We start from the raw sequence: 13,532 nt of genomic DNA, 5'->3' as shown, positions 1-13,532 counted from the left end.
CTTTCCAACAACACACGGGGAAGGGTTTCAGGGTTGCACAAACACCGTTCTGTGCGGAAGAAGCGCTCCCCCTGCGGCCAGACGTCATCATGACATCTGAACACACAGGTGTTAGTATGCCCTGCGTGGCTTTAAATATTATTTAATGATTAGTTTGTATTACTGACCTTTGTCCATAGAAATATGACAAAATTGCTGCCATATTGAATGTCTACAATTAGCTCTCGCCCCTCCCGAACTGCTCCCAAAATGTGGGCCACGGACCCCTGGTGGACCCCGAATGGTACTACAAGTGGGCGTTAAGAAGTCAATTATTATAAATAGGCTAAAATATAACTGACAAAACTATTATTAAAACTATTACAGTTCAAATCCGTTTTATTCGTGTAACTCCAAATTACAACAATAATTGCCTCAAGGTGCTTTAAATGTAAGGTTAGAGAGGAAACAGCAACAATCAGATAACCCCTGATGAGGAAGCACTTGGCCAGAATGAAAAAGAAAAAACACACTTTTAGCAGGAAGAAAACTGAGAACCAGTTCAGTTTGAGGTAAAGAGAAAAGACAAAGAGGGTACAGGGAGACAGGACAAAACACAGATTATGGGGGGGAAAAAGACACAATTCAATGGCATGCAGTAGTGTATGAACACCTGGGGAATGAAAAGTGAAGAAGAAATGCTCAGTGTATCAAAGGTATAAGCAGTCTGACCTTATAGCAGCATAACCAAGGAATGGTTGAGGGTCACCTGATTCACCCCTATCTTTATCAAAAAGTTTAAGTCAAGTGATGAGGTTAGGGATTTCCCTCGAGTTCTATTTTGTGAAACTCTAGGAACCACAAGTAAGCCTGTAGTCTGATAGGATAAAATGATAATGGTGTGACAGGGTCTGGTTATTCAAGACTTTGTATGTGAGGAGAAACTCATTAAAGAGAAGCAAAGCTGATGTAACAAACCATGATGTTTAAAAAAATACTTTAATCTTAAATGTCTGACCCATTTACAATACTAACTGGTCTTGTATTTCACCAGCAGAGGAAGAATTGAAACAAAGCAGTAGCTGATCATCAGGTACCAGAAATAAAGCTGGAAAATGAACCTCAATGTGAGCTGTTAGACTTTCTAACTAAATGTCAAAGCAGAAAAATATGAATTATAAAAGCAAGTTTCTATCCAGAGTCATACCTGTGGATAACAAACTAATTGCCAAACATACAGCATCTGTTTGAGGATGGCAGAAGCACAAAGACTATTTCCAAGATGTGGAAAGATCCCGGGCATGACCAGAAATATCAGTACCTCTCCATCCACTCAGATGGTGTACTGAAAATATGAAATGATGGCTTTAAAAATTCATGCAGTATTCCCTTTTACGAGAGAGAAGAAGATATTGTCTCCACTTTTGACAGAGACATATTATTCTATAAGTGTAATGCATCAGCTGTTTGGAAATAAGTGCTGTCAAGAGGTCAAGAGATTTATTCTAAATGACACTTCTTCAGCTGAGAGTCTAAGAGTGAAGACACACACAGACGCTGCAGTTTTAACTTGCAAGGGCGTTTCACAGAGCGCTCACATCAGAGAGTGGGGCCCTGTGATCAGCGCCCTGTTCTTGCACTTGTCTGCTTGTTTCTCATATGCATCTGTGCAGCAGATGCATATGAGAAACCCTCTGATGCACTATATGGCTGTTTATGCTTCGTCTCTGTTAGAAAACCTCACTAAAGACTTTCTTGGCCTGACAATTCCCAGTGATGTTTCAGTGATGTGTCCAATCCGATTCAATGCATTAGGTTTAAATTGTTTGCCATCTGCGGTCTAAAGAAGTCTTCAAGAGCTTATGATGTATCAACCACCTTATTGGATTAATCTGATGTTATTTACAGTAATAATGTAGAAATGTGAAATTTAATCCTCTTATTTGAAGTGGTATTTTTGAGCCATTATCTAAATTAAAGCTGCACGTGTGGACTCACCAGTCATATGTAATAAAAACTGCACCCTTTGCTGACTTTGTCTCAAATTCATGTTTTAAAACATTCTTAGAAGTTATACTTTTACCATCATCTTTGCTGTTGGTGAAGTCTTCACAGTGTTCTCCTTGTGCCTGCATTGGTTCTCTCCGGGTTCTCCAGTGTCCTACACCAGTCCAAAGACATGTTAGGTCAGGTAGTGAATTGTCTGTAAGTTTATGAGTGCAAATGTTTTTCTGTTTCTTTGTGTTAGCCATGAAAGATTGGTGAAAGGTTCCCGAAGGACCTGAGCTCCCAAGTATGACCTTTTTATATCCAGTCATGTTACCAGCTTGTGATATAAGTACCAGTCCATTAAAAATTACATTTTTATTGGACTGGTACTTATATCACACTTTTCTACCCTAACTGAGCACTCAGATAGAGTGCTCACATTCATACACCACTTTATTCCATGCCTTGCACACATTCACACTCCAATGTGGGGACAGTTTGGGGTTCAGTAGGATACTTCAGCAAGCTGACTGAAGGACCCAGGGATCAAACATTGACCTTTTAGTTTGTAACTCTACCTGCTGCACCTCCTTGTTAAGCATCATACAAGTTTTACAATTTTTCATAAATTTTTCATAAACAGTAAAAAATTACACGTTTTTTGTGTCCTGAATAGATCAGCCTGAGGGAGAATGTGCTCTGCTGCGTCTGTAGTATAGAGTGCAATAGAATGTCCATTGAATAGATAGAATAGAATCGCCCTTTATTGTCATTGTACATGTACAACGAAATTGTAAAAACGAATGATCTTTTGCGTTATTGTTTCATAAATGTGGTCAGTATAATGACCACATTTATCAAAGGTCAAACATTTTTTTATTTGTTTTGTACTACAAGTAACTTCAGTGGGTTTTATTTGAATAAGCTTTAAGCTGTGTCACATGAGAGTATTCCTTTTTTTCCTGTCTCTGTTTTAACGTTGATCAACAAATCATCACTACAGACTGAAACTAAAGATGAGTTGTACATTTTGAAAAAAAAAAATCCACTGTTAACTCTATTTGAGATTTTCATTTTAAGAGTCTCAGAAGTTCTCACGGGATTAAAACGTTTTTTGTTTTTTTGTTTTTTTCTGGTAAGCTACAGAACTCTTTGAATGATTTACAACTTTAAGAGCGCAGCAACCTTGGAAATAAAATCAGTGTCAAAGTTTTAGAAATTATTTGTTTTATCACTTTTATCCAAAGTAATTCAAACCCAAATATGTATTTACCAAGGAGGCAGTCATCCATGGAAAATAGAATCCAATTTTATGGAACTACAAATTAGCAGATGACATCTGCTACCTGAACAATAAATTTGTGTTATCATCTTTGAATATAGTGAGAACTTACTGTACTAGTTTTTCTTTTCTCGTGACCACAATACATGAACCAAACTAAAAAAAAAAGTCACATGACAGTTGAAACAAGCTGCAAGTGTGAAGTGTGTAACACAAAGTGAATATTATTTTAATATTTGGGTTAACAAGCCCTCTTTTACCCGAGAGCAAGCTTCACCATGCAGCAGGAATGTGCCTCAACCTCTTAATCAGCCCTCTACGCTGAGCCGAAGTCATGTGCTGCACCTTACAGTAGGCTGCTACTTTGTCAGAACTTGGATTCAAGTGCAAAATTTAGTCTTTGTAAATGTTTTCTGCGAGCGTAATTTTACGGCAGCTTTCAAAATGAACGCGGATGAGGGACGTGCGGAATCAAAGAAAGAGGTGAGTCATACATGGGTTTGGAACCAATGAGGGCTGTTAGAAAGAAAAAAAAAGAAAAAAGAAAGAAAGAAAAGAAATTATATTAGAATATTTGCAGGGCTTTTTGTTTCTTTTTGTTTTTCATGTTTTTTGTTCGTTTTGGGGTTTTTTTTTTAATAATTCCTGGGTTCAGACGTCTTTCCTCAAATGACTAAAGAGAGCCAGTCACGAGTCAAAGTCATGAAGAAAAACGTTAAATTCACATGAAATAAAACGTAGCTAGTGTCTGTGGAGGATGCGAGCTGTAATCAGTAGTTTAGTAATTTTAATCCTAAATAAATGTCATTTATATTTTAAATCCTAAAATAAATCCTAAATAAATATTTAAATTCTAAAAGCGCGTGGTTTTGGGTTGCCAGATTGACAAAAATCCGTTTAAAGTACTTGGTATTGATATGTATTATAACTGCAGTTCGGATTATTGTATACAGAATGTCTTAAATTATGAATATTTATTATCAGCTTTATTAAACTGCTAATGAATTGCTCTTTATAAACATTTCCGGGCATCCCTCCTCTGACGGAGACTGGAGTCCTTATGATGGAAAAGACAGCAGCCACAAAAACTTTGCACCATGGCCGGCCCAGATTGCTCTCCACAGTTAATCCATCCAGCGGCTGCAGTTATTCACCAACTGCTTTTCTATACTTGAACTATAGGGGGAGTCCGCACATAGCCTCTTTACGGCCTAGGACATATGTTATGGCTAATTAAGGATTTTTTTCTCAGCCTTTTAAAATGTGAATGTGGTACTGCATACTGCCTGTAGGCATGCATCACACTAGTGATGGGTCGTTCGCGAACGAAATGGCTCTTAGAGCCGACTCTTTGACGTGAACGACGCGAGCCGGCTCCTTATCGCGAGTTGTCACGTGGGTTTTTTTTTTTTTTTCTTTCTCTCAGCCTCTCTCTCGCACTTTTTTTCCGCTTCACTCCGCACGCGAGCTTTGTGCTTTACGCTGGGCAGAGGGGGGAGGGCGTTAGTTACACTCAGTAGCACAGGAACAGAGCAGGAGGGAGAGAGAGAGAAAGAGAGCCAGGGACAACAACATCACATTAGAAAGGTATAGTAATCATCCACAACTATTTTCGGTTGCAGATGATAAAGGATTCAGAAAGTTTATTCATGCAGGCCCATATGACAGAGAATATGCATCTTCTTTTTGTTTTCATATTTTAATTTATATTTAATTGTGTTGTGGTTTGCAGTGTTTTGTGTTGTTTCACTTTAAATTTGTAAAAGGAAAAAGCTGAAAATTTAAATAGTTAAAATTTGAAATGTGAATAGTTGATTTTTGTATTATATGATTTATTTATTACATTTTATGTGGAGTGAATAAATAAAAGTATATTTACGGTGGCCCCTAGAGACAAAGCACATACAAACTTCAAATCACGTACAAACTCCGAAGCACGTACAAACTCCGAAGCACGTAAAAACTCAAAACACGTACAAAAGACAACAGAAGTGCTCCAGGATGCTGGGCGCAGTGTTGAGCTTTTGTTACCTAGTGGCTACACAAGCCAGCAAGTACCAACGACCGGATTTGGTGTGTTTATATATAAACATATATAAATAAAACCACTTTTTTTACGCTAGTAATTCCTTTTGTGCATAATTTTATATTATTGTTAATAATAAATTAATTAAAGCAACAAAATAACCTGAAGAGCCGGTTCGGAGCCGAAAGAGCCGGCTCTTTTTAGTGAGCCGAACCGAAAGAGCCGGATCTCTAAAAAGAGCCAGAAATCCCATCACTACATCACACTTCTATGGCATCAAACCCGTGAGCTATGCAAGTCTTTAAAAACAGAAAAAAGAAAAGAAACCAAAATATATTAAAATAGGTGCACATTGTGCTACTCTTTGTGAAACATGTTTTCAGTAGACCAAAATCATAATGCTATGTAACTCCCCTATGTGTGGATCCTGAAATACTTTTCTTCTTTTATGTGAAAGTAATTAAACTACACTGCATGCTGTGTTTGGATTCAACTTTGAATAAACATGGAATAATTTAGCCAATTCCCCACACCCTAAGGGCACTTTCTGACAACAGATCAATTGTATTATCCCCGGCATAAACTCATCCCCCCATTCGCTTTAAGTTTCTTGTTGGACGCAAGCTCCTGCGAGAAGGATACTCTATTCTGCTCTCCCTCAAAGAATCCAGGACTTTAAGCAAAATATCAAAAATGCCAAAAGAATACAAGAATGAATATCAGCCTCTTCTAGCTAAAGCAACCAAAGATAGAAGGTGGCCAAAGGTAAGTGGATTGTAATGGATTAAGGGTTTTGAAAAACAAAAGTACGTTTGGCAGCATGGTGGGACGCAGCTTTCTGTCCAAGATGATACTGAAACCCTTTTGTTTGTGGGTCTGTTTTTCTGTTTGCAGCTTCCAAACAAATCACTTCTGCTGGCTGTGTGTGCTGCTGGCATCGGGGGGACCTTTCAGTATGGATATAATATATCTGTCATCAATGCACCCACAGCGGTAATAATTCTGCTGCCTCTCACTGGACTTTTTCCATAACTATCGATCTAAATGATCAAAACACGGTCTGAGGGCAAACTTAGTAACACGTGGACTACAGTCACTGTGTTTGTTATTCTGATATTAGAGAACACGCACACACAAACACATAGAGGAAAGCCTCCTGTAACCCTCAAATAATTCTTTCTAACAAGCACAGGCGGTCTAATGATCGCCAAGTACAGTGATGTTAATCAGTGACAAAAAAGTAGACTGATAATAAGAGTAGTGGCAGTATTTAGACATTGCTTTGCACTCGTGTTGATAAAAAAACAGTGTTTGTGTTCAATTTTCTTCTTTTATCTCCAGTATGTGCAAGATTTCATCAACCAAACCTGGAGCAAGCGTTACCAAACTCAAATATCAGATAATGGTCTCACCCTCCTCTGGTCCACTATCGTGTCCATATTCACTTTAGGAGGACTTATAGGGGCAATGATTGGTGGAACATTGTCTGTGAGGGTCGGAAGGTATGGACATGTTTTTTTAATTTTTAATGAAAAATTGTCTTCTCTGTTATAAATAATGGGATTCATTTTTTCTTTCTAGAAAAGGGACACTGCTGACCAATAACATATTTGCACTCCTGGCTGCTTTGCTGATGGGTCTGAGTCATCCTACAGGGTTATTTGAATTACTCATCATCGGACGTTTCATCTCTGGATTAAATGCAGGTGAGTACATCAGGAACACTTAAATGTTTTGTTTCTAAATCTTGGAGAAAAACAGATACATGAATTAGATGTCCAGTTAATAATAGCTAATAATGATGCTGCATGAAAACCTTCTGAAATGTCTTTTAAATATTTTTTATAGGCATTGCCATTTGTGTTCAACCTCTATATTTGGGAGAAATAGCTCCGACTTCACTGCGTGGTGCTATGGGAATGGGAACCTCAATTTTCATTACTGGGGGGATCTTTACCGGACAAGTGATTGGCCTCAGGTGATTAATAAACACATTAAGAAGAAGAACTTTTCACAAAGTTCCAATGCTACATCCCTTCAAAGAAAAATATCAAGCTGAAGTCCTTGTACAATTATACAGAGAGCTCCTGGGGAAAGAGGAGTACTGGCCCATCCTGCTCTCCACCACCTGTATCCCAGCTTTTCTGCAGCTCCTGATCCTGCCCTGGTTCCCTGAGAGCCCACGCTATCTGCTCATCGACAAAGGGGATGAAGAGGGTTGTAAGAAAGGTAAAACAGCTGCACCGTTCCTTCCATTTCAGATCGCTGGGAATTGTGTTCTGCCAGGAAAGACAACTTAGTGCATGTGAAAATTTAAATAAAAAAATGTATAAAGACTACCCTTTGGTAGAAATAACTAGAGGCAGGGACATTTATCTTTTCATTTCAGGCATGTGATGAATTTCTGACAGTGGAAACCTTCTGACAGGACACCCCCAACAGCCACCGCAGATTAATCAGATATGAAGGAAGAGCAATAACTTGAAGTCCTGTGTGTCTTATGTGTCTGCAGCCCTGAAGCAGCTGCACGGTATAGCTGATTGTGACAGTGAACAAGAGGATATTGAGAAGGAGAGGAATAACTTATCAGGTTTACAGGCCAAGAAACCCTGGGAGCTCTTTGCTGATCGCTCTTTACGCTGGCAGGTTCTCACCATCATGGTGCTCAATGCTGCACAACAGCTGAACGGCATCAATGCTGTACGTACACAATGCCCCCCCCCCCCCCCCCCCCCCACACACACACACACACACAACGACCACTTTAAAAAGTTCACACAAAGATGAAAAAGGAGTTTCCAAAGAACTAAAAGTTATGGTTTTGTGTTTGTTTCTTTATTTGTTTTCTACACTCCCTTTAGATTTACTTCTACGCAGGTTACGTGTTCAAACAGTCTGGTATTCCCAGTGATAAGATACCATACGCCACTGTCGGCACTGGTGCCTGTGAATGCATCACCGCTTTAACATGTGTAAGTATGAGTTTCTCGTCATGTATTTTCAAGTATTGTTTTTAGTATTTGGATGAAAATCCACTGCAACTGCTTGAAGTTTAGAACCCACACACATCACCAGATCGCCTCCCTTGAGATGTTCCCCTGGCTTTTACTGCATCCATCTTCAGTCGCTGCTAGTTTGTGGGTCTTCCTGCATTCAGTTTTTTATTTAAGAACTAAAAAATCATGCTTTGGTGGATTGAAATCAGGTGACTGGCTTGGTCTTTGAAGGATATCAAATTTATTTGCCTCAGACAAACTCTTTGCAGTATGTTTTGGATCATTATCCATTTTAACAGAAATTATAGCTGTGCACACTTCTGACGTCATCGTGCTACTTCTGTCAGCAGTCACATGATCAGTAAACATTATAATGTGGTTCAGCCATACATGCCTATGCATTAGGCCTCCACCACGTCTGACAGATAGTCTTTCATGCTTCAGATCACGAGCAGATTTTCTCTTTCGCCATGCTTTTCTCTTCCAATCAGTTGGGCTTCTGTGTTTCATCTACCCAAAGAATCTATTTCAGTACTGTACATGTCGAATCTTCTTCTTGTTCTTGAGTGTAACCAGTGGTTTGCGCCTCGTTGTCAGCCTTCTGTATTTCCATTCATAAAGACATCTCTTTATTGTAGACCATCACTAGTTTTTTTTATATTTACACAGATATGTTCTAAAAACCCAATAAACTCAATAGATTTAAGTGTAGAAGAATGTATTTTGGGATCATTTTTTACCTAACTCTGACTTCAAAAAAAATTCCAGTCCCTTTACACTGAGGGTGCCAAACATAAGGCCCGAGGGCCAGAATTGGCCCAATAGATAAACAATTAAATAACAGAAAAGTTCCTGTTTTTTCACTACCTACTATAGAAATGCCCGCTTTGTTGTATTGGGTTTTTTTTACAGTGAGTTCACAAAAATGAAAACTAGATATGTTTTAATTACATGACATGAACCACCAGAGCTTTTTCTGTAATTTTACACATTTATTGTGTAGTTTTACTGCTCTGACCCATTTAAGATCAAAGTGAGCTGTATGCATCATCCCTGCTCTACACAGTTATTGTGTGTTAATCTGAGTGTATTCACCTTATAAGTATGACTCAAAGCATAAGCGGACTTATAGTCCTTTTTATGAGCTCTGCTTCCAGTTTAACTCAGGATATACAAATATCATAAAAATCTAATGTGACATTTTTTTCTAGGAATTTCTTTGTCATTGCTATTGCTTGGGGTGCTTGTGGTGGTCTGTGAAGTGAAATTTGCTCTTATAAAACTTCTTCTTGTTTACAGTTTTCTTTTTAGACTAAATGTATGCCTCACTTATTCACAATGCATGATGACGTCAGAGGTTAGAAGATACAGATCTTACACTTTTTAAGCCCAAAGCCTTTAAAAGTCACATTTGCTTTTCCTGGGGTGAAGGACTGCTTATCCATTACTGGACTAATATGTGACAAAGAATCCAACTGGTAAACCCAAAAAAATGTGTGTAATGGTTCGAATATTAATATACTTTTACAGTTATTTTTACTGAGTCAGATTATGAATATAAGGGAGCTTTAGACTATAAGATTTTATGCAAGCCCACTCAGGACTATCATTTGTTAAAAAATAAGTCACAATAGACCTCAGCTTTGCAGTGCAATAACTTCGGCTTACTCTACCGAGGAGGCAGGATCTCCTGAAGCAAGCTGAGTTTTGCCAGGTGAGACAGCACATCTGAAGTGAACTGCCTTCTCCCGGGTGTCATGTGTCTCATGTGACCAAGTCCAGCTCCTGACACTGTCCAGAGGTTATGTGTGAAATAGCTTTAGTTGTGCATACTTGTATTTATAATCTTAACTGGAAAATACTTGAACTTTAGTGTCAAATTTTTCTTTTTGTTTCAGCAAACAGAGAAATAATGATCCTCCATGACACTTACAGCAATCTTAAAATCACGAGATGAGACCTTTCAAATATCGCTTCCAAGTGATGAACTGTCAGAGGCGGTCAGATTATAAAAAATAAGCCATCAGGAAGAAAAATAGAAAAGAATTACAAGATGTTTGTGTAAGATGGCTGGAAATAGAACATGAAATGGATCAGAGTAATCCTCAAAAGAGATGTTTGCCTGGAGTCTTTCTGGTCTTGTGACATGCTGTGTGTCTCACAGGGTATGCTCATTGACTGTCTGGGAAGGAAAGTACTCATCATGGGAGGATACACACTGATGGCTATCTGCTGTGTTTTATTCACGCTGACCCTAACTTTTCAGGTAATTATCATCAAGCCAAGAAATCTTTTTAAAAAGAGATATTTAAGGGTTTAAGCCCTGTGTGATGTTCATGCTTTTGTTATTCTGGTTGCATCACATATGGAGGTGTTTCAGTCCTTGGACAAGAAAACTATGCAATTTAACCATTTTTGGCATCCATATTTCTCCCTGTGTTGGCTGCTGGTAAGCTTATTTTGGAGATGACTAAAGGTCAGCCTCATGCTTACTGTCAGACTCTGTCAGGTGAGCACTGTCAGAGTGCTCTCCTGACAGAGCCTGGTTCAGCGAGTGACCTGTGTGCTAAAGGCTAGAGTTGTCACTGCAGAGTTTGAGTCTGTCCCGTCGTTCCTTCCTGTCTGCACCATCACATCTGATAAAGACAAAACTCAACTGTTTCTCTGCATCATCTTCCAAAACTGACTCATCTAAAAGTGCTAAGCAGAGAATGAGTTTATGATCAATAAGCAGTCACACAGGTCAAGCTATTTGTATTTGTTGTGCCCCACCCTCGATATGCAGCCTGGGATGGAGCATGAGAATCTACATTGTGGTTCCCACAACCCAGAGGTTAAAATGTGCAGGAATGTGGGAGCAGACAGGTGTAGGTGTTAAAATATGACAATGTTGGAACCTTGTGCAGGAAAAGCAGGAGCACAAACGCATACACACTAAAAACATACCTGAACACACATGCTTAATATAAATGTGCAGGGTTGCTCTATGAAGTTTTATTGTATGCATTCTTTGCAGAAAATGAGCCAAAGGCAAAAAGTCTGAAGTAACAATAAAAATTACGTTTTTTTTTTTCTTTTGGTAAATACTGAAAACGGGTCCAACAGATCTGAATGCCACACAGAGGTTAAGGCATGTCCCTACCTGTGTTGTAACATTTCTTTTGCACAACTTCCTTGTTCTCAGGAGGCGAGCCCAGTTGTTCCATACCTCAGCATGGTCTGTGTTTTTGCTTTCATCTTAAGTTTTGGCTTAGGACCAGGTAAAAATGTTCTTTCTTTCACCGAAGCATGTGCATCATCAGCTGCGTAGGCACATCAGCTGTAACAGGGATTTCTTCTGTGTCTTCCCCCATGAAGGTGGCGTGACTAACATCTTAACAACTGAGCTGTTCACGCAAAACTCGCGCCCTGCAGCGTACATGCTTGCAGGGTCAGTGAACTGGTCCAGTTTCTTCTTCATTGGCCTGGTCTTCCCCTTCATTGTGGTAGGTGTTCAAAATGGTTGAGGATCTATGATCATTTTGGAATATTTTATCACCATTTCTTGCATTTAAAATGGACATTTAAACCTCGATGTTGTACTTGGATATGTTCCACTCACTTGTTTTATTTTTTACAGCTCGGACTGAAGCAGTACTGTTTCCTGGTGTTCTTGGTCATCTGCTGCTTGGTGATAATATATATCTTCCTTGTTGTCCCTGAAACCAAGAACAAAACCTTTCTGGAAATCCAGAACGAGTTCCAGTCTTCCAAAAAGAGGCAGATCGGCTTTTCGGACGGAGCAGGGACAATACTGTTGTCAACTTCAATATGAAATGTGCCTCGTTAAACAGGGTTATTTAATCAGTGATTCTTTATGTCACACAATATTTATCACACAAATCTGACATATTTATAGCGAACACATAAGATAACCTCCTGAGACCCAGGTTCATGTTTGGGATGCAATTTGTAATTTTGCCTTGTTATTTTTGATTAGTTGGACATAAACTAAGTTTTCTCTTTGAGCAGGGAGTTGTTACTTTATTACAAAGCTGTTACATACTTTTTTTATATATCAAGCCTAATATTGGAATAATCAGGTGATTTTACAGCACAATGCAATAAAGTCAACACGGCTTAACAACGTATAAAACACAGCTGAGTAGAATGAAGAATAAGGTGCAGAACAGCAAAATGAAATACGCAAATATGATGATGCAGGGTCTCAGGTTAACATTCTCACCAGCCACTTTGTTAGGTACACCCACTACCTCTAATCAGCCAATCATGTTACAGCAACTCATTTAAACGTGCAGACATGATCAAAATGACCTGCTGAAGTTCAATCTGAGCATCAGAATGAACATTTAAGTGACTTTGAAAGTGGAAAAAAATTGGTGCTAGACAAGCTGGTCAGAATATTTTACAAACTGCTGATCAACTGGGATTGTCTCAAACAACCATCTCTTCACAGAGAATGGTCTGAAAAAACTTCTGATGCCAGAGGTCAAAAGAGAAGGGGCAGACTGCTTTGAGCCGATAGGAAGGAAACAGTAACTTAAATAACGAGTCGTTACAACATGTTGAACCATTACACCCAGAAACCCACACCAGGTACCACTACTGTCAGCTGACAACGGGAACCTGATGCCACAAATTCATATGGCTCACCAAAATTGGACAACAGAAGAATGGAAAAATGTTCTTTGGTCTGAAGAGTCTGAGTTTCTGTGGCAATATTCAGACATTAGGATTCGAATTTTAAGGGTTATATTAAGGCTGTTGGCGATGTGGGGATATTTTCTTGGCACACATTGTTTAAACCCCACAGCCTACCTGACAACTGTTGCTGACCATTTCCTTCCTTTCGTGACCACATCTGCTATCCATCTGCTAAAGGTGGTTCTGCCCAGTGGAATCAAAGTGTACCTAAAAGTTTCTGGTGGGTGTATGTTGCTTAATAATGAATTGTGCTGTAAACTATAGTTCCTTTTTAGATCTTAGCAGTTGTGATTGTGTCTCTTTAGCCCAACTAATACTGAAGAAGTAATCTTTATATATAATATGTTGGTATAATAAAGGCTGGTTTGTGTAACTTTTAAGGCCAGGTCCTTTAATTTCAATGGGAATAACCTGGTTAAATAACAATTAAAATAAAAAATAAAAGGTGCTCCTCTGAGAATTTTCAATAAAGACCAGTTCAAATAAAAACGTTTCATCATTTGTGAACTTTGCTTGGCATTTCAGCTGCTTAATATTTCAGTTTCCAATCTTTCAG

General features: G+C 38.8%; 1 protein-coding gene across 1 annotated transcript; it reads left to right on the top strand.

Annotated features, from left to right (window-relative positions):
• The first annotated feature begins 5,899 nt into the window (after positions 1-5,899).
• On the top strand, positions 5,900-13,447 carry slc2a11b (solute carrier family 2 member 11b). The gene is made up of 12 exons (XM_035905032.2): positions 5,900-6,041; positions 6,171-6,269; positions 6,618-6,778; positions 6,858-6,982; positions 7,125-7,254; positions 7,357-7,505; positions 7,789-7,976; positions 8,138-8,248; positions 10,437-10,538; positions 11,457-11,532; positions 11,630-11,757; positions 11,892-13,447. The coding sequence occupies exons 1-12, from the start codon at positions 5,970-5,972 to the stop codon at positions 12,084-12,086; spliced, it is 1,536 nt and encodes a 511-aa protein (XP_035760925.1). The 5' UTR covers positions 5,900-5,969; the 3' UTR covers positions 12,087-13,447.
• The last annotated feature ends 85 nt before the right edge of the window (positions 13,448-13,532 follow it).

This window comes from Neolamprologus brichardi, chromosome 12 (genome assembly GCF_056152115.1).
Source record: "Neolamprologus brichardi isolate AB-2024 chromosome 12, ASM5615211v1, whole genome shotgun sequence".
Lineage (NCBI taxonomy): Eukaryota > Metazoa > Chordata > Actinopteri > Cichliformes > Cichlidae > Neolamprologus > Neolamprologus brichardi.
This window is presented reverse-complemented; position numbering and strand designations above follow the sequence as displayed.

What these genes read in the sequence shown, in the direction of transcription:
- slc2a11b (XM_035905032.2), top strand. Translation starts at nt 5,970, where the DNA reads ATGCCAAAAGAATACAAGAATGAATATCAGCCTCTTCTAGCTAAAGCA. An exon ending in AGCTGAACGGCATCAATGCT is followed by an intron (nt 7,977 to 8,137) that starts GTACGTACACAA and finishes CACTCCCTTTAG; the next exon opens with ATTTACTTCTACGCAGGTTA. An exon ending in CGCTGACCCTAACTTTTCAG is followed by an intron (nt 10,539 to 11,456) that starts GTAATTATCATC and finishes CCTTGTTCTCAG; the next exon opens with GAGGCGAGCCCAGTTGTTCC.